General features: G+C 46.7%; 1 protein-coding gene across 1 annotated transcript in view; it reads right to left on the bottom strand.

Moving 5' to 3' along the window:
* ITGA6 (integrin subunit alpha 6) overlaps positions 1 to 20,634 on the bottom strand; it is an 87,672-nt gene extending 67,038 nt beyond the window's left edge. The window contains 1 exon segment of the mRNA XM_021076079.1: positions 20,249 to 20,634. Coding sequence (XP_020931738.1) covers positions 20,249 to 20,430 — 182 coding nt within the window. The 5' untranslated portion in view covers positions 20,431 to 20,634.

The raw sequence follows: 22,016 nt of genomic DNA, 5'->3' as shown, positions 1-22,016 counted from the left end.
TTTGACCACTTCCTGCGCTTCTGCATTATCAGATACCTGACTTTCCAGGTGCCAAGTCAAATCACATTTGTCCTTCTTGTGAATTGTCCTTTCAAGGAACCAAGTCCAAGGACCTGCCTGAACTGGACCATGAGCCTACCCTCCCAGACTTGACCTTCACACAGCACTCAGGACAAGGGTGTTTAGAAAATTTCTGGTAAAGGAACAAAGTTGTATAACTACCACTAGGTTTAATAATTTTAAATTTAAGTATGTTGTTATCATACGGTTTTTATATGCCAAGTGGACTGAGCATATAGTCAGGGCTAACTCAGAAAACTTTTTTTTTTTTTTTAAAGGCTGTACCTGTGGCACATTGAAGTTCCCGGGCTAGGGGTGGGAATCTGAGCTGCATCTGCAACCTATGCTACAGCTTGTGCTAATGCTGGATCCTTAACCCACTGAGTGAGACCAGGTATTGAACTCACATCCTCACGGACACTATGCTGGGTTCTTAACCCTCTGAGCCACAAGACAAACTCCAATTATCATTTCTTAAAAGCTGTTAGCAAACAGCACATTTGCAAAAGAAAAAGTGACTTTCCAATTTCCATCATTTTTCAATAATACTTTTAATAAAAACCAAGGAGAGAAAAGATATCTTTAAAAAGCACACACCTGGTAGGTCACCATATCTTTGGTTATTCCAATAGCTTAGGAAATCCAGATTTTTCAATGTTTTGAAAGGGAAATTAATATGATCACATAGTTTATCTTCTAAATGAGATAACTGGAACAACAGGCTTAGTAGCTGTGCCAGATGCTGGCTGGCACCCAATGCTGGTTCTCCCCTTTTTCCACAGTAAAAGCATTTTTAGCTGGGCACCAAGCCACCCTGAATAAAGACTACTCACCCCAGCCACCCTTTCCAGCCAGTCATGCCCTAGAACTCGGTCCTGCTAACTGGGACGTGTGACCAAGTGTCACACTGCCACTTCCAGGACTCTTCTCTGAAAGCTGGTGCATATGGGCCCCTGGCTCTACTCTTCTTTGTCCCCTTGTTTATCCCACATAGAATACAGATGCTGCCACCATGGACTGCGAGCTGGAGGCGTGGTGGGGCAGCAAGGGAAAGGAGTTCGGGGTTCCTAACCCCTCAAGACCAGCTTCCTAGACTTCTCTACACAGGAACAGCAACAAAAACAACACAGGAGTGGATTAAAAGATGTGGTATATATATATATATATATATATACACACACACAATGGAATACTACTTGGCCATAAACAAAGAACAAAATAATGGCATTTGTAGCAACATGAATGCAACTAGAGATTCTCATACTAAGTGAGGAAGTCAGAAAGAGAAAGACAAATACCATATGACATCATTTATAGGTGGAATCTAAAATATGGCACAAATGAACCTATCTACAAAACAGAAACAGACTCACAGAGAGTAGACTTGGGGTTGCCAAGGAGAGGGAGAGGGACAGAGAGGGAGTTCCGGGTTGGTAGATACAAACTATTACATTTAGAATGGATAAACAACAAGTCCTACTGTATAGTGCAGGGAACTATATCCAATTTCCTGAGATAGACCATGATGGAAAAGAATATTAAAATATATATATATATATGTATATATGTATATATAAAACAGTCACTCTGCTGTACAGCAGAAATCAGCACATTATAAATCTACTATACTTTAATAAATTTTTTTAAAAAATCAAAATACATAAAGCAAAACCAATTCCAGGCTAGAAAAAAATTTACAAATAGGATCTGTGGACAACAACAAAAACACCTTTAAAAGTCTATGTATATAAATACATAAATAGTTATAGAGGTTACACTTCTAAACATTTATATTGTATCAGCCTAGTCCTGCATTTAAAGATGGTATTTGAGGGAGTTCCTGTCGTGGCGCAGTGGTTAACGAATCCGACTAGGAACCATGAGGTTGCGGGTTTGGTCCCTGCCCTTGCTCAGTGGGTTAAGGATCCGGTGTTGCCGTGAGCTGTGGTGTAGGTTGCAGACGCAGTTCAGATCCTGAGTTGCTGTGGCTCTGGTGTAGGCCGGTGGCTACAGCTCCGATTAGACCCCTAGCCTGGGAACCTCTATATGCCGCGGGAGCGGCCCAAGAAATAGCAACAACAACAAAAAGACAAAAAAAAAAAGATGGTATTTGAAAACATTTGGCAACCAGTATGGCTTAGAAAGCAGTTAATCAGCACAGCTGATGGTGTAGCATTGGGGCTCCATCCCAGAGAGCCCTGTTGCATTAGGACATTTCCCCATTAGTTCCTGGACTATGGTGAAATATGGGAGGAGGGGGCTGTCCCATGGGAAGAGTGACCAAGGGCAGTGTCAAGGGTCACTCAAGAGGACTGGGCAAAGCTCTTACCAACCACAAGTATTTTTTGTCTTTTTAGGGCCATACCCACAGCATATAGAGGTTCCCAGGCAAGGGGTCAAATCAGAGCTACAGCTGCTGGCCTACACCACAGACATAGCCATGCCAGATCTGAGCTGCGGTCTTCGACCTACACCACTGCTCATGGCAACGCCACTGAGCGAGGCCAGGGATCGAACCTGTGTCCTCATGGACACTAGTCAGATTCGTTTCCATTGAGCCACAACAGGAACTCCCAATCGCAAGTATTTCCGTAGTGCAACTAATACTACTTCACTGGTATACACTGGCTGAACATCTGTCTTACTTAGGCCTGTCATTATCAGAATAATACAGTATGTGCTTATGGCAGCTACCACCTCCAGCTAGCCCAGGCCTTCTTACCTGCCCTGTACCAGACTGGCAAGCCAAAGCTACAATCAGAAATATGAGGGAGTTCCAAGAAGACCCGCTAGGTTCAAGTCCTGGCAGTACCACCTATTCGCTGGGTGTCATGTATGCGGGTTATCTGTGAAACGCTCCTATCTAAGTTTTCTGGTAGAGTGTTACAAGGATCAAATGAAACGTCAAATAAGCTTGTAAACTCTAATGCAATGATGAGGCCCCTCCATGTGCTCTTATCAGTATCTGGTTAACACACATTCCAACAAGCGCTTCTAATTTTAACAAGTACTTTTTAACAAGCATAGGTCCAGGTGGGGCACAAATGCTGAAGCCATCAGGAATCCAAGCTTGGGCTTAAGACTGTCGACTCTAGTTGTTGAAAAGATTCCAGCAACCCCACCAGCTGAGTCATCTATAATAACATCAGATGATAGGATATAGTTTATGATAACGTCATGAAGAGCAGCCAGACACTCTTCAGAATCAGCCATGATATGAAAACAACACTGGGCAAGCCGCTGCCTTAGGAACTGATCCTCTACTTAAGGTCAAAGGAGGGAGGTATAAAACTCTTCACTGCAGCACTGCTTTTTAACAGTAAAGGATTAGAAAATACCAGAATATCCAAACTGGTTAAATGAATCCTGGCTCATCCTTAAAAATGAATGCTATGCAGACACTGAAAATATGAAGAGAGCTCTTTATACCAAGCAAGCTCTAAAACACGCCGAGAGAAAAAAAAAAGCAAGCTGCAGAAGACACACGGCATGTTAGCATGTATAAAAAAGTGTATGTTTATATTTGCTTATAAATTTGCAGATATGGGTGAAAGGATTTATTAACAACAAACTAGTAAAACAATAGTCACCTCGAGGAAGAACAGAGTCACTAGAGACCAGGGGCGCAAGGGTAAATGTTTTTTAGTTTTTATATTTGTACCACGTGACTATATTGCCTATTCAAAGATTAATTTAAAATGTAATTTTAGGGAGTTCCCTTCATGACTCAGTGGTTAATGAGACCCACTAGGATCCATGAGGATGCGGGTTCGATCCCTGGCCTTGCTCAGTGGGTTAGGGATCTGGCATTGCTGTGGCTGTGGTGTAGGCCAGCAGCTGTATCTCTGATTCGACCCTAGCCTGGGAACTCCTGTATGCTGCAGGTGCAGCCCTAAATAGCAAGAAATAAAAAAATAAAATGTAATTTTAAAAAATGATGTCAGCTGACAGACACTGGGTCATTAAAAGCTTTGCAGAGAAAATGACAGAGACAGATGGTCACGGAGGTGAAAAAATCAGTGCCCAGAAATCAGGAGAAGGCAAACCTCATAATTGCGTAAGACATGCTCACGCGTGCTAGGTTTACGTCGGCAGCCACAGGCAGGCAGAGTCAGGCCAACTTTCATAGCCCATTCCAGAGGCCTGACAACCCATCAATAAAGAAGCACGTAAATTTGAACCTACTGTGTACCAGGCACTATGTGGGCCCTCTGGGTACTACAATAAAGTGCAAATTTACTGAAATGGGCAGAGGTCAAAATATGCCGAGGAGAGGAAATCCCACCAGCTGAGAGGGTGGACAAGCTCTCCACCACCGTCAAGTGAGGTGCAGAACACAATGCAATGACATTGGAGAAAGGACCTCTCACCTTCACTATAAATGTCCATGGCACAGATAGCATTCAGGGGAGCACCTCGGTTATGGAAAAACAAGGCAAAATGCTCACCCTCACATCCTCCTTTCGAAGGGAATGAATGTGCCCAGTTCAGAGGCATCCCGCAAGGCAGGGCTAAGGCGCAGTGAGTACTTTTGATAAATAGCTGCAGGGTTCAATAAATGCCTTCATCTTAAGATCCTGTGGGCACTGCCCAACCCAGCCCCCAGCAGCCACCTGCCGTGGGAGGAGTGGCAGTGAGTCACCACCTGAGTCAGCCCCTTACCTTTCATCTGATCTAAAGCATGAACGGGAGGCATGGACAGAGCCTGAGCTGCTCATTCAGAAACCGAGAGGGTGGGGATCTACATGGGGAACACGCAACCGCTTCTGGATTTGAGCTCAGGCGCAACTCCCTACCCCATCCTCACGGAGAAATGCTCATCTCAGGGACTTGGGACGGCAACTCTTTCTGACAAGTAAAGATTTTCAAAGAAGTTTGCTGGGACTTGCACAGATCTGCTTAAGCTTCTGGTGACATTGTTATAAAAAGACACATTGGCTAGATCCATCCCTGCTGGTGGGCAGTGGAGGTGGAGGACAGGGGTTCATGTGTGACGAGATCTCTGGACACGAGGCGGAGGCGGGATGGAGGTGCAACTCTGCCAGTAGCTGGAAGCAGGACTGACAACAAATCCCAGGTCTCCAGTTCTTGATCGATTAGAGGAGAGCAATGGGCTACCTTTTCTAGGTCATCCTCTGGGTTCTTTCCTAACTTCCACAGGTGGTAAACTATTTCAATGGCAAAAAGAAAGAAAGAAAAATCTAGAAGAGCATTATTGGGTGATATTATCACTCTTTGCACGGGTGAAAACATCTATGGCTTGCATGCGTGGTGGGGGGCGATATTTCTTTTAAAGTACATTTTTGTTCTATTTTTGAGGAATGACATGTCAGAGCTCTACATTAAAGCTCTGAGCAAACACAGACAAATCAGACCTAACCTCCTGCCTTCAGAGGGCCCACAATTCAGAACCATCAATAAGCTGCTATTCTGACAGCTCCCAAACAGCTTCCTAGAAATTTCATAATGCAAACAGCAAGAAGAACAAAGAAAGCCTATGAAGCTCAACTCAACAGGTTCTGGGCAATAGAGAAATTAGTCATTAGAAAACCAAAGAGAGGAAGAACAGAGGAAGAAAATAAAGCTTCTCCCAGGTATGAGATTAACACAGTTGTAAAGAAAGCAGGGTGGGGAGGGTGGTATCAACAAGGAAAGTTATTTGCAAGATAACCTGAAGCTGGTCTTACCCACAGGGACAGTTTGTCAGTCTAACCTAATGTTCCGGACACACACACCTCCTTCTGAACTTCAACCCATGAACGTGCCCCTGTCCTATCAGACCTCAGCTTCACCTGAACTCAGGTGTGCCAATGACATTGGTTTCATTTTAAAGCTACTAAGAGGTAGGTAGGAAGAGTAGCAAGACTTAAGAAACAGGTTTTCACCTGCTGCAATTTTCTCATAGCTCAATAAAAAACTTAAATGACTTGGGTTTCTCAAAGAATATGTGAGGAACCCACAAGCAGAGCCAAGGGCACAGCCGCTGAATTCACATAAGTGATTGGAACACACGTACTAAGCTAAGAGACGGAATCTTTAACATCATAAATGTGTTCAATTTCTCACTCCACTATGTTAGAATATCAGCAGATAAGATTTTAGCACAATTCCATGTTGTAGTATTTTCAGTTTATCAATATTTTATGGCCTCCTAATAGGGCCATCCTGATTTCTGGGCTCTCCAGAAGAAATCCGAGTACAGAGTGTTCACAAGCACATGAACATGTTAAATAAACACTACTGAACTGTACACACTTAGAAGTGGTTAAGATGGTAAACCCTATGTGTATTTTACATTAAAAAAAAGCGGGGGGGGGGTTCCCATCACAGCTCAGCTAGCACCTAGGAGGATACAGGTTTTTTTTGGTTTGTTTTTGTTTTTTGTCTTTTTTGTGCTGCACCAGTGGCATATGGAGGTTCCCAGGCTATGGGTCTAATTGGAGCTGTTGCTGCCAGCCTACACCAGAGGATACAGGTTTGGTCTCTGAACTCACTCAGTGGGTTAATAAGGATTTGGTGTTGCCGTGAGCTGTGGTGTAGGTCGCAGACAACGCTTGGATCTGGCGTTGCTGTGGCTGTGGTGTAGGCTGGCAGCTACAGCTCCGATTCGACCCCTAGCCTGGGAACCTCCATGTCCTGGGTGCAGCCCTAAAAAGCAAAAAAAAAAAAAAAAAAAAAAAAAAAAGTGGTAGTAGTAGCAGGGTGTAAAGGATCATTCTAACAGGGTGTAAAGGATCATTCTAAAGCAATGGTCATCCCACTTCCTATTTTCTACAAATCTTCAGTGTACTGGGAAATTAACTCAAAGAGCTTAACCAATGCCTTTTGGGTACCCATTTCTGTTGGATCTGAACCAAAAGTGAATAAGCCATCAGCCTCGCTCTTAAGAAGCTCACAAAGCAGCAGAGATAACGTCCCTCAGGCAGACGTTTAAAGAGTGCCTTCCATATGGAGGGGATCTGGCCATGCCAAGAGGGAAAACGGATGTTGGCTTATGTGCAAAAACACCCATGCATCAGCAGAGGCTACCTAATGCTGACCTGGAGACTTGCGAGACTCACCTGGAAGAAGTGCTGTGGTTGTTTGGTGAGCTCCCAGTTAGCAAGGGGGAGAGGGCACCAGTGGCTGTGTAGGTCCTATCGCTATATCAGGCCATTACAGGGGAAGACATGCAAGGGCAAGACATTTAAGAACATAAGATACTGTTCTATTAAGAGCATGATGTACACGTTTCATTCAGGAAGGGGCTACATCACTAGGATGTAGCCATGGATAGCATAGCACTGGGTGGACCAAGCACCAGGCAGCTGGATTTCAGGGCTCACACCACCACTACCCAACTGTCATCTGACTCTCCTGAGTGTCAGTTGTCCCTCTGCAGAGAAAAGGCTGAGCCAAGTCAATGCTTCTCAACCATTTTCACCGAAGCCCTCAAACACAGAGAGGATGAACGCCTATAGAGGTAGAGCCCAGGGTGACCACAAAAAGCTCAAACTGCCTTTAAAGCCTCCTGTTTTCTATTAAAAACTTACGCATATTTCAACAACAAAATACTACTTGGCCAAAAAAAAGAACGAAATAATGCCATTTGCACAAAGCAACATGGATGCAACTAGAGATTCTCAAATTGAACTATGAGAAAGAGAAGTGAAAGGCAAATACCATATGCTATCATTTACATGAGGAATCTAAAATATGGCACAAATGAACTTATCTACAGAACAAAAACAGACTCACAGACATGGAGAACAGACTTGTGGTTGCCAAGGGGGAGGAGGAGGAAGAGGGATCGACTGGGAGTCTGGGGTTAGCAGATGCAAACTATTACATTTAGAATGGATAAGCAATGAGACCTTACTGTAAAGCACAGGGAACTATATCCAGTCTCTTGCAATAGAACATGATGGAAGATAATATGAGAAGAATGTGTGTGTGTGTATATATATTCCTGCTGTACAGCAAAGTGACCCAGTCATATAGATATATATACACACACACACATGACTGGGTCACTTGGCTGTAGAGCAGAAATTGGCACAACACTCTAAATCAACTTCCAGTTCCTCCCTTGCTCGCTCTCTCAGATCTAGTCCATAGGAAATCCTGTTGACTCAACTTTCAAAATATAACCAGAATCCAACCTCTTATTATCTTTGCTGCTACTACCTTGATCTAAACCACTGTCATCTCTTACCTATTATTAAAAGGATCCTCCTCATTAAGATCATTTCATCTACATTTACTGTTATACAGCCTATTCTCAATAATCGAGCAGCTAGAGAAATCCATTTAAAATCTATGTCAGCATATGTCCTACTCCTCTCAGAATCCTCCAATGGCTTCATCTCATTCAAGAGTAAAAGCCAGTCTTGGAGTTCCTGTCGTGGCGTAGTGGTTAACAAATCCGACTAGGAACCATGAGGTTGCGGGTTCGGTCCCTGCCCTTGCTCAGTGGGTTAACGATCCGGCGTTGCCGTGAGCTGTGGTGTAGGTTGCAGATGCTGCTCGGATCCCGCGTTGCTGTGGCTCTGGCGTAGGCTGGCAGCTGCAGCTCTGATTGGACCTCTAGCCTGGGAACCTCCATGTGCCACAGGAGCGGCCGAAGAAATGGCAAAAAGACAAAAAAAAAAAAAAAAAAAAAAAAAGAGTAAAAGCCAGTCTTTCAATGACCTAAAAGGTTCTACACAATCTGGCTCCAAGGAGACTACAGGCTTCCTTGCTGTTCCTGAACATGCTAGGCATGCTTCTGCCTCAGGGCCTTTGCACTCGCTGTTCTCACTGCCAGAAATACGTTCCCCCCAACACTGGCATGGCTTGCACGTTCTCAGCAAGAACTGCTAGTAGCCAACCACTCCCTACCCAACTCCCTCTCTTTACTCCCTTCCTCCACTTCATTTTCCTCTGTATCACCATGACCATCTAACATAATACCCCTATTTATTTTGACTCTCCCAGCAGAACCTAAGCAGGAATTCTATCTATTTTGTTTGCTGCTGTATCTCCAGCCCTAGAACAATGCCTGAGCATTTATTAACAACTCTGATAGGTGAAAAAGAAAAAGCTGCTTACAGTCTTTTATTCTTCTTCTTCTTTTTTTTTTTTTTTTTTTTTTTTTTGTCTTTTTGCCTTTTTCTAGGGCCGCTCCTGCGGCATATGGAGGTTCCCAGGCTAGGGGTCGAATCAGAGCCACAGCAATCCGGGATCCGAGCCGCATCTGCAATCTACACCACTGCTCACGGCAATGCCGGATCATTAACCCACTGAGCAAGGCCAGGGACCGAACCCGCTACCTCATGGTTCCTAGTCAGATTTGTTAACCACTGAGCCATGACAGGAACTCCTGCTTATGGTCTTTCTAGCAGATACAGAGCACACTCCCCTCCAAGTTTTTACTTGGTCCTCGTGTTCAAGTAAGGATAAAAATCCCTATTTCTTTTAGGTTGAAATATAAAATATACACTTATATATACATGTACACACAGAAATGAATGCGCTTACAGAGACCCATCTCTTACCCTAGGATAGTGAAAAACCTTCTCTGTTGGCTTCTGGTTGGTGGCACTGCTAAGCTTAGGGAATCGATCATCTTCTTTTTTTTTTTTTTTTTTTTGTCTTTTTGCCATTTCTTGGGCCGCTCCCGCGGCATATGGAGGTTCCCAGGCTAGGGGTCCAATCAGAGCTGCAGCCACCAGCCTACGCCAGAGCCACAGCAACGCAGGATCCGAGCCGTGTCTGCAACCTACACCACAGCTCACAGCAATGCCGGATCGTTAACCCACTGAGCAAGGGCAGGGATCGAACCCGCAACCTCATGGTTCCTAGTCGGATTCGTTAACCACTGCGCCACGACGGGAACTCCCGATCATCTTCTAAGTGAGGATCTGCAGGCTACCTCCCCACACTCCGCACCCTTTCTCAGCTAACCTCTGGAGCAGCTTGGAGCCCTAAGTCCAAGGCTTAGAAAGTACTTTTCTTCCTAAATTGTCTGATCTGATATGGAATCTGAAATGGCTTTACCACATGGTGGGCACTGAAACTCTTCTCCAACTGGCTCCAAAATCCCCCTTGAGTGCTGGACCATCTCATTCAGTCTTCCCCAGGTCCCTATCCTTGAGCTCCTAGAAGGTCCAATAGTGTCCAGGCCCATCTCCTTTTGCACTGGTAGGGAGATCATCAGAGAGATCTGAAAGCCAGCTCTCAACTTCTTCCAAGTACTGTCCTCAGTTGGCGCAAGGGCCTACTCTCAACTAGCAGCCATGGGGTCTCAGTGGCAAAGCCGTTCTCCTAGAATTATGTGTCTGCATATCCACTTGATCACATCTAAACCTCTTTAAGCTTTTCCTTGTTTTAAAAACTCTTACAGGAGTTCCCACTGCAGCACAACAGGATCAGAGTGTCTCTGCAGTGCCAGGACGCAGGTTTGATTCCTGGCCCTGCACAGTGGGTGATGGGTAACCGCAGCTCGGATCGGATCCCTGGCCCAGGAACTCCATATGTCACAGGGTGGCCAAAAAGAAAAGGAAAAAAAAAAAAAAAAAAATCAAAGGTTGAAAAATACTCTAAAAATTAAAAAAATAAAAACTCTTAGGTTGATCTGCATCCCAGCAAAGCTGGAGTCTTTAAGCCCCATCAATAGGCTTTCAAGAGCTCACATTCACCCTAGGTATTTTATTTTTATTTATTTTTTTTGTCTTTTTGCTATTTCTTTGGGCCGCTCCCGCGGCATATGGAGGTTCCCAGGCTAGGGATCCAATTGGAGCTGTAGCCACTGGCCTACACCAGAGCCACAGCAACGCGGGATCCGAGCCGCATCTGCAACCTACACCACAGCTCACGGCAACGCCAGATCGTTAACCCACTGAGCAAGGGCAGGGACCGAACCCGCACCTAATGGTTCCTAGTCGGATTCGTTAACCACTGCGCCACGACGGGAACTCCCACCCTAGGTATTTTAAACATCTTTTCCTACCTATCTCCAATCTCTTCAGAGCCTTGCAGAATTCTAAACATTTCCATTTCATTATTTCAAAATACCTCTGTTCTCAAGAGACAGACAAAACTGCATTGCTAGTAGGAGGGGATCAGGCCATCATCTGACAGGATGGTATCAGTGGGAAGGGAACCCAGGAAAGGTTTTTTGGTTTTAGTTTTTTACTCTCCTCAGCAAAGAGAAGGAGTACAGAGCTTCGAATTCCCAACATGGAGTTCCCGTCGTGGTGCAGCAGAAACAATCCAACTAGGAACCATGAGATTGCAGGTTCGATCCCTGGCCTAGCTCAGTGGCTTAAGGATCTGGTGTTGCCATGAGCTGTGGTGTAGATCGCAGATGTGGCTCAGATCCCAAGTTGCCGTGGCTGTGGTATAGGCCAGCAGCTGTAGCTCCGATTCAACCCCTAGCCTGGGAACCTCCATATGCTGTGAGTGAGGCCCTAAAAAGCAAAAAATAAAAAAAAATTAAAAAAAATAAAATAAAAAAATCCCAGTGCTGCCAAATAGGCCATTCCCACCCCACATCTACACCATGCTTACTCACCCTGATGGGACTCTCCAGTTAATTTCACATCACATTGCTTTAACAGGACCATAGAAAACTGACCACTAGATCAATGGCAGCAAGCCCTGAAGACAAGGACTCTCATTCTGCAAAGACAAGAAGTTACCTGGCTCAGGAGACCTACAGTTCAGTGACATGTTACCCTCTAGGTCCGAAGTGTTTGTTGTCATGTATGTCACACACATGACTAAAATAACCGCAGTACAAATGAATGTCCTTTTCAAAATGCTGGAACTGTAGCAACATTGATTTCACCAAGCAAAGCAAGCACAGGCCATGGGTAAACAGGCATTACCCTGTGCTTTATTTATTCTTCATATCACTAACCAATGTGCCCCTTGCAAAGTATACCAAAGTTTATTTTTATTCTCCACTCCCAGGCTTCTAAGCCTATTTCTCTAAAAGGTTTTCTTCTATCTGAAATGGCTTTTCAAAAAAAGTCATCTTCGGATGGTATGACATGCAAAACATACCCAGCTGGTTGACAAATAAACACGGGAGTAGACATTTATGGCTCCGTGTCACCTGTTTTTTTGCCTTCTGCTCTTGCTTTAGTGGCCCTTCTCCGTTCTAATTCAGAACAGTCATCTGTACCGCTTAATTGGTTTCAGAGACTCAAAAGTTTCTCCAGTCGTTTGGCCAGTTTGGGATGAGATGAGGAGACAGCTGTATCCACACTGGAATCGCACACATGTGCATGGATGCACTGCCTGTGTGGTACGGGGAAGGTCGCCTGCTACACGGGGGCCTATGAAAGGTGTCATTCTGCAAACACACCAGCGGTGAACAGGTGAACTAACTTAGAACGAACGGTCTCGCCTTGTTTATCCAAACAGAAAAGCCAGACAGCAGTGGTTTAGGTGGGGATCATCCCACCCTGTTATTAGGCTAATAAGGACCAACACTGGTGAAGAGCCAATCAGCTGGTCCCAGTTGAGGACTAATTAACAAATTAGCCTCTTAATTTAGTTCTAAGAAATCTCTGTGTGCAGTTCTAAATACCAGTTTAAGCAAACAAACAGAAATCGGTGAAAACACCACTTCCACACTTTGTCCACGCAGCTTGTCAGCTTCAGGCAGCTTCACCGTGCACAATCACACCCAGCTTTGCACAAGCTCCTTCCTACCCCACGTGGATGCCAAACAAAGGACTAAGAAAGATGAATGGTCACCAGCCCTGCCCTGGGTTGAGTGCACATTACCCAGCCTGCCAGGGACAGGGGTGGGGTGACACTTTCAAAGTCACAGAGGTCTGTGAAGATCTGAAAACCAGACAGCTGATATTCCTCGTGAAGAGCTCCACCCTGGACCTGCACAACCCACCCTCCGTGGGTATCCTATACCCCAAGTCACTGCCCGTCCAGAACCTCTCGTCCCCGCACCACTCTGCCATTTAGCTCTCCGAATATAGAAACCCTGCTGGCATTGATCTACCATGTGGCAGCTACCAAAAGCCATAAGATGTAGTTCTGAGATGTACTTTTGAAACATGGTAGAACGGAAGTGAAGGGAGAATGATGTACACTTAAATGCCATCAAAACCCAACCTCCAGAGAGAAAGCACACACGTCCCAGACCAGGTAGCATGGAAGATGTGGATTTATTTTATCTTTTGCTTTTTAGGGCAGCACCTCCGGCATGTGAAAGCTCCAGGCTAGGGATCCAATCGGAGCTGCAGCTGCCACCTACGCCACAGGAATGCCAGATCTGAGCCACATCTGCGAGCTACACCATAGCTCACGGCAACACCAGATCCTTAACCCACTGAGGGAGGCCAGGGATTGAACCTGCATCCTCAGGGAGACTAGTCGGTTTCATTACTACGGAGCCACAACAGGAACTCCCAAGGAAGACTGGGTTTAGAACCAACTTGCCCAAGTGCATGACCACTTCACCCCCTACAGCCTTGGTTTCCATGTTTAACAAACAGCAAGTGCTTGCTCTGAGTCAGGACTGTCTAAGGTGCAATTATCTTCACTTTACAGCTGAGGAAAGAGAGATCTAGAGAGATGAAGTATTGCGATTTATAATAATATATATTTTGTTTTCCTCTGTTCTGGCAGAGCTCCTAAAACCCTCGGAATTTCCTGAGAGAGCGACAAAGGTGTCTTTTGTTATGTTAATAGCGTGACTGCCGGACTGCACCTGGGGGGACAGGGAGCTGGTTGCCAGGAGAACCAGGCACTAGATTAGAGGGTTGAAACTTTCAGTCCCACCCTCCTGACCTCCAAAGAGGAGCAAGGGCTGGAGGTGGAGTTCAATCACCAATGGCTAATGATTTAATCAATCATGGCTATGCAAAGAGCATGGAAACTCTAAACTCCTTCCCACACATATGCATCTCTTCCACCTGGCTATTCTTGAGTTATATCTTTTTATTATAAACTGGTAATCTAGTAAATGTTTCTGAGTTTGGGGAGCCACTTTAGCACATTAAACAAACCCAACGAGGGGGTCATGGGAACCTCCAATCTACAGCCGGTCCATCAGAAGCACAGGTGACAACTCAGACTCGACATGGGCATTTGAGAGGGGGTAAGAGGCAGTCTTAAGGACTGAGCCCTTAATCTGTGGGATCTGATGCTGCCTCCATGTAGAGTGTCAAGATACCAGTCACCGCTGGTTGGCAATGTATGGGGACCCTATCCCCACCCTGCACTGGAATGGAGAGCAGAATTATAGGCATCCTGCAACGTCACAGCTAGTCAATAGCAGAGCAGAATTTGACCCCATCTAGCTCTCAACTCCAGCTTCGACCTAGACTCTAGCTCGAGAGTCTGCTCTTATCCACTATGCGACGCTGCCTTCTGTGTAAAAAAGGAAAGCTCATCTAGCTCAAAGCTAGAAAACTTTATGAACAGATTCTTAGATCACATCTGTGGAAACTGGTACGACAGATCTGGGCTGAGCCTAGAATTCTATGTTTTATAAAGAGATTTCCCCAAGTTACCTTGATGACCAGCCAGATTCAAGAACCCCCAAGGTTCCTCGCAGATAATAAGTTATGTGATTCTAAACTTGTAACCAAACGCAGAGGAGCAAGATGAGCAGTGGGGGCTGGTCCTCTTCCTAGTGCCCATTACTGCAGGGCTCAACCTTGAGCTCCCTCCAAAAGGTCACTGGAATTCGGGTTCTGACAGATGATCCACCGGATCGCATTCCACAGCTCTCACTGGAGGGGTCAGCAGCTTCCCCACCACTGCACATGAACAATTATTACTCCACTCATACTGAGTGAAGGCAGTCAGAAAGAGAAAGACAAATACCATATGATAGATATCACTTATACCTGGAATCTAATATACAGCACAAGTGAACCTTTCCACACAAAAGAAAATTATGGACTTGGAGAACAGACTGGCGGTTGCCAAGGGGGAGGGGGAGGGAATGGGATGGACTGGGAATCTAGGGTTAACAGATGCAGAATATTGCCCTTGAAATGGATTAGCAAAGAGTTCCTGCCATGCAGCCCTGGGAACTATGTCTAGTCACTTATGACAGAGCATGATAATGTGAGAAATAAGAATGTATACATATATGTGTAACTGAGACACCATACGTACAGTAGGAAAAAAAATGTATTTGGAAAATAAAAATACATAAATAAAAGAGTTACTACATCCAAGATTCCCTTACTATTCAGGAATGTTACTTAGCCATCAATTCACCAGTGTCCTCAGATGCTAACTTCCATCTGACCACACACCCTTGCCAAGGAGCTTTCAGGATCTCATTCTAAAGCCATCCTTCTCTATCTAGTCTCATTTTAACAGCCAGCAAACCCTGAGTACCTACTGCAGGGCGGGCCAGCTAGCATCTCTGGGGTTAAGTTCTGAAGTCTGCCTTTAAGGCAAAAGTCAAGTGTAATTAAACATCACCCATGAAAATCCCTTAGCTGGGACCTGGGCCCCTGAAAACTCAAAAACCAAGAATTAACATCTTGAGTGTCTCTTTGCATTACCTCTATAGGCTCCCATTTCCTTGGGGGCAGCAGAGACCAAAGCCTATAGAGAGCAGGGAAGGGCAAAGGGTTAAAGAAAGGGATTTCTCTCTCTCTCTACTCGAGCTGCAAAAGTTGATTTCACAAGTTAAACTGAGTGTGTGATATGACTCCATTGTATTTGCAAAGCATATGCTAGGTGTTCAGAAATGAATATTAAGACCCCTGACCGCCCATAACCTATAATCCAGCTGGGAGAGATTAGATCATCCTTTAAACACAGCAGATGACAAACCCCAAACCATGAGAACCGCCAGACGTGATACTAAAGGCTACAGACACTCAAAGAAGAATAAATTCTGTAATATGGGTTGGGCTCAAAAGGCTTTTCCTGGAGCCATTTTAAACTGGCTCTTAGGACAACGTGATTATGTTTCTCAAGATGTGATAGCCTGGAACCCACCAGTGTCCCAGGTAAACCTGACCCTCTCATCTAAGCATAGGATAGTATTTTCTATTCATCTCCACTGTCTACCTTGAAAGTGCCACAGAAGTCACTGGCCACTCTGTCCACAGTGACCGTTGAGTCACGGTCTTCAGGAAACTATGCGCCATAGTTGCAGTACTTTTTGGTTACAAAAGCATCAATCTTATTATTGTTATTCTAGAATAGAGAATTATACAATTAAGGACACAGCAGCTGTTTCTTTACAACAGTGGAAAACTATTACATGAGCATTTCACCTGGCTTCCCCAACTATTATTTATACCACAAAAATATTGAACTTAAAAAAAAAACAAACCCTAAGTCATTACTTGGATAGGCTCACACCAACCAGTTAAAATTAAACTTGTCTATTTCTGCTTTCCTGCAGAATCCTAAGATCTCCTCTAAGTAAGTCTCCCTGCCCGTTTTGGCTCTTTCCCCACTCTTGGGACTCAAGGTGACCGAGCCGGTCCCTGGATGCTGGCGCTGGGCCACAGGCACTCTGAATGAATGCAAGGAAACAAATGCTTAGGTACACATCCTGGACCCAGTTCTGATCCGGGCTGGCTCCAGTCACCCCTCAATGGGCTTTTTCAGAAGAGGAAGGAGCATCAAGCAAAGAAGAAGGACCCAGAAGCTGATCCAAAGCCAGTGAGAATAAGGGTCAATAGGAAGAGCGTCTGGGCACAGGTACTTAAATAGACAGCCCTGACCCACATGGGGAGCAGCTTAATAAATCAACCCAACATAGGACATTTCCCAATCCCAGACACTGGCCAATTTCTGAAGGACATGTCTGACTTCCTTTTAGAGGCCGAATGAGCCTGAATCAGAAATACCAAGTTCAAATCCAGATTCTGTTAAGATGCTGCTTAAGCACTCAGGAGACTTTAGACAGTTCCTAACTTTTGGCTTCAGTAGCTTCACCTATAAAGGGAGCCAGTCGGACCAGATAATCTCTAGCTCAGGAAACGGAAACACAACTTTAAGAGCTGAAGCATCACACGGCCGCAAAAAAGCCAGAGCAAACGTCACAGAGTCAGAACCAAAGTGACCGTGGGCTGGAGAGACTTGGGAGGACAGCAGTGGTCAGAAAATTCCTCCCAAGAAGGAGATGGCGAATGGGGTAAACCCAGGATGGCTCTGTGAGAATCACTTATAGATCTCTCCCTTCCAGATCCTGCCCTGCAGTCATACACAGACCCATCTCTTCCCAGAAGAGCTAAGAGGCATGATTCACAGGATGGACATACCCACAGACGTCATCCCATACTTTCTACCTCGGCAGGGTGACTCAACCTTAACTACCTAAGAGAAATAAATGAAAGATTCCAAAGAGCTCAGACCCGGACCTCAGTAACTCAGCCAACCATCTAATCATCTTTTGAAGTCTGAAAGTTCTTTCACACACAGACTAAAAACTCAAGTTTATGGTCTCCATTTCAGTTCTACCGTCCCCAAAGTTTTATGAACACCCAACATGTTTTAAGGCTCTCAGATACAACACTGTACTGTTACGAAGTCTTAACTAGAGTTTAGGGTGTTATTACATATTTAAGGAGTGCTGTAGAAAAATGTAACCCACAAAAATCTATGGCTGTTTCCATAATGCTGCATTCATCCTCTACGCCCACACATCTTTGATATTTTACTTCTCCTGCCTCAATAAAGTCCCTTGTTCGAGAAACGTACTTTTGTTATACATCTAATTAAAACGGATTAAAGTTAAATTGCTTTGAAAAATGAGTTACATAAATGTGACTAAGAGTTTAAAATTACCCAAACTGCAATAACCTTCGACTTTATTCTCTGGCAGAGTTAAGAGTCACATGCTGTTTAACACCTGAGGAGCAGAGGCACACAGTAGGAATGCAATTACTGCTTCTCGATGTATCATCATCAACAGCTGCCATTTAGTCAGCAAATACCATGCCAGGCAGGAACGAAGCACTTTGCAGGTTATCTTTTAATCCCCACAACAACCCTATTAAGCAGTTCTATCTCCATTTTACAGATAGAGACACTGAGGCTCAAAGTAACAGCTGCTAAATGCAGAGAAGGAATTTGAGCTCAGGTCTCTCTCACCAGTTCTCTGAAATATACCCGCAGAGCTTTTCCATTAAGTGCAGAGTTGTGAGGTCTCAACCTCACTGGCCGTTAGGTCCCCCACATACTTCACTGACAAAGGTGACAATTCTTGTGGGTTTGGCCTGTATGTGTTAGTTCTCCTGGGCAGACCAATGCTGCTGAAATAACTTTACCAAAAGAAGCCGGTGAGGATGCAGCATTTGACATAAACCACAGCCCCCATGAGCGTGGTTACTGCCACACTTTAAGCTCTAGGGAAAGACACAGCCCTCCTCAAGTAGGCCACTCCTGTCGGCCCCGAGAAAAAGCATTTCTAGAAGGCAGCAGACCCCAAACACAGGCTTCTTCTTACTCTGAGGAGGAACTGCAGCGGCTCTAATAGCAGAGAAGCCCACCACCAAGAACAAGTCTTAGCAAGCATGCTGCTAGCCTTAGCGACAAGAGATTCCTGGCCAAGGTCACATTTCACAAACCTCCATCCCCAGGATATTTTCCTGCCCGGGTACCTCCCCCTACACAATGTTTGCTTCAACAAGTATTTCAAGGAAACCACCAGCTTCAGTAGGCGGCTGGCACAGTGAGTGCCATGGAGAATGCATTCCCTCTGCTGGCCCACGATCATTTCTGCACTAACAAGTTCATTCTCCATATGCGTGGATGCACATCTACACACTCAACTATTCAGACACACTAAGCGTCATCCATTAACTGAGCTAACAGAAACCACCTTTCATTTTGAATTTACAGCATAACAATTATTTCTTCTGAGAGAAAACAGAGTCCGAACTGAACGGCTGGCCAGGCCAGCCTGCAGACCACCCGCTCTCAGCTTCCCCACCCCCCCAACTAATTTCTTTACTTCACTAGCAGGTGTTATCAGAAAAATCTAAGTTTCAGGGGCCCACGATATCCACCAATTTCAAAGTTCTTAATTGCTGAAATCAAGAGGTTTCCTCCAGCTCTAAAATCCCATTCCCCTCTCATAAACACAAAGTCCTCTCTTTTCTGTGGCTGCACTTTGCTTTCTTCGGTCTGTTGGTCCTGGAAGGACCTCAGTTCAACTAAAGGCCTGGGGGGAGGGGGGACCTTTGTGAGTTTATTTTTCAGCAGCACAGATCAAGAATGCAGCCCCACAGCGATTAAGGCGACTAAGCTTCCAAATACTCTCTCCAGCCTAAATAGTTTGATCCTGTGGGAACCAAACACTGTCTAAGAAAGAAAAGGAGAGGCTAAGAGTGCGGGTCTTCACTTTCTCCAGGGAGGAGCGTCGCTATGCCCTGGCGGGGGGTTGTCACTTCCAAACCTTGTGTGCAAAGTCCCAGCCCAGATCAGTCATCTTGCTTTAACTTCACGGCAGGGCCTACCCAGTGCAGGGGCCCAGAGGGTCTTGGGTGGCGCTGGGCGATTTGGGGCTCGGGCGGGGGTAGGGGAGGCCAGCCGCACCATTAAGAGGGTCTTGTTTTCTGAGCTGATCTAGTCCTGCAAACAGGTGCTTGGTTACTTCCATCTTTGGTGGGGGAGGGCATGATCAAGTCTCCCCTACAGAGGCACCCGCCCTTCGGGAAAAGCCACGCAGGACGAGATGAAAGGTGGCTTGCTAACTTCTGCGGGTCGTGCGAGTCTGCGAGGGACCGGGTGTTCTGTGGAGCCTGGGAAAGGCCCGGACCTCCATGAATGACCCTCCTGGCCACCTCACCACAGCGATACAGCGACTCCCCACCCCACGTCACCCCCGCCCCAAACACACACGTGAAGCTCGCCAAAGCGTGCCACCTGCCGGGTTCCCAGCAAACACGCCCGGGAGGAAGGACCGCCGGAAAGCACTGTGTTCAAAAAAAAAAAGTAAACTCTCCCGGGGCCGAGGACGGCCCCACCTAGCACTGGGGCCGCAGTCTGCAGGGGTCGGCCCCCCAGGTTCTCCTCCTTCCGGGACTGAATGGGGGAAGGCGCGGCACCGGGCGGCGCCGGAGGCGAGCGCGCAGGGCGCCGGGCCGCTTTGCCCCCGGGGCCGGCGGAGTCCCGGGCGGGGCAGGCCGGCCGGCGGGAACGCGGCGCGCCCTCGCCCCTGTTCGCGCGCGGGCCGGCGCCCCTGTGGGGTGGGCAGTGTCGGGGAACTCACAGCCGCTTCTCCTCGGGCTCCAGCTGCCTGTGCATGGCCAGCGAGAAGCCGAAGAGGCTCCCGGAGTCCCCGGTTTTCTCGATCACATTGTCCTCTCTGGTGTCCAAGTTGAAGGCGGCACCGAGCCGGGGCAGGAGCCCCGCCGACAGGTAGAGCAGCCACAGCCGCCCCGCGGCCGCCATGGGCCGGCGCACCCGGAGGGGAACGCGAAGCTGCGTGGCCGCCCTGCGCTCCGGGCCGGTTCAAGGCTGCCGTGCCGCTGCCGCCGCGGCCACCTCGGTCTCCTCTCTCCGCCGCGCCCGGCCCCACCCCCGGGACGAGTCGCGCTCTCCGCCCGGCCGCTCCCCCTCGCGGGCAGCTCCCGACCACTGAATGAGCCCGTTGTTCTCTGGAGACTCGCAGGCGTTTTATCAAGTGACGAGGACGCCGGCCCCGCCCCGGCCCTCCCCACTCTCTGGCCCCTCCTCGCGCGCCCGCCGCCGGCACCTTCCCGGTCGACCCGGCAGCGGGGCGGCCCGGCGCTGCCCCTCCCCGCCGCCCGGAGCCGCCCGGCACCTGGCCCGGAAGCCACGGCGGGGAGACCCGGAGGCTTGCTGCGGACCCGGCAGCCCCAGCCTGGGGGTCCTCCTGGAGAGAAGTACTTGGGTTGTGATTGCCTGTCGTCGCAGAGCTGGAAAGGCGTTTACTACCTGTTAGTAAAGGCGAGCGCGGGTGATGCACCCACCCTGATCGCCCCAAGCAGCGAGCGCTCTCCGACGGTGGCCCACGTGCAGATGCAGGCTTCCTTCTTTCATTCCACAAGTGTTTATGGAGCGCATAATGCGGGCCAGGTACTTGGGGAATGGAGCTGCGAAGATTGTCCTCCGCCCTCAAAGACCTAACCTCAAAAAGGGTAACAGCACAAACGTTAACAGTGCTGTGCAATTTACAACGCATAGCTATTCATCTCATTTCATGCGTCTAACACTCCTGTACCGTGGTTAGTTTTGCAGATGAGAAAACTGAAGCTCAGCCTTGCTCCAGAGCATCCAGGGATATCTGTGCCCAGGTGAAAAGGAGAGTTTGTGGGATAAGTCACACTGGTGTAGGCAAGTTAAAACTTGGTTTCCAGGTGTTCTGAGGCTGTGACGCTCCTCAGGAGTGAAGGATGCGTTCTTTAAAGTGGCACCCACAAGCTCAGGAGCCCTTCATTCCTGCCCCTAAATTCCCAGAACTAGCTGGGAGGAGAACATCCCAGCCCAGACACTGCTCTGAGCTGTGTGGGTGGCCTAAAGCCTCCAGCCTCCAGGACAAGGGGTGGGGCCTCCAGTAAGGTTTGACCCCTGGGGTGACTTTCTCCTGCAGGAGAGAGAATTCAGGTTACTGTGAATTTGGATGACAAATAATTTACTTTTTTTTTTCATTAACCCTCTGACATTTACCATTTCCTTCCTTTCCGAATGTAGGCAACACAAACACACCACAGGAGCAGTAAGAATCCATGACTTGGTCTCCAGGAGAACCCATAGGTTTTTTAAAATCACAAAACAGTTTTTGAAAATATCTTAAATGACAGTAGTTATTAGCTAGACCCTCGGCTGAATCTTGTTATGCGATGTTAATTAAAATGTATATAACATTGCTGTATCACAATTTTTAAAAACATTCTGTTAACTGTATTTCCGCATAATTGGCTTCCTTTGTAATCCCATGTATTTTATTTTATGTGTTTAAAAACCTTTTTCTGAAAAGGGGTCCATGGTCTTAAGTAGCCTGCCAAAGGGGTCCC

The sequence above is a fragment of the Sus scrofa genome, chromosome 15 (assembly GCF_000003025.6).
Source record: "Sus scrofa isolate TJ Tabasco breed Duroc chromosome 15, Sscrofa11.1, whole genome shotgun sequence".
In the NCBI taxonomy this organism is placed as follows: domain Eukaryota; kingdom Metazoa; phylum Chordata; class Mammalia; order Artiodactyla; family Suidae; genus Sus; species Sus scrofa.
The sequence above is the reverse complement of the archived record's forward strand: the minus strand, read 5'-3'. Positions and strand labels throughout refer to the sequence as shown.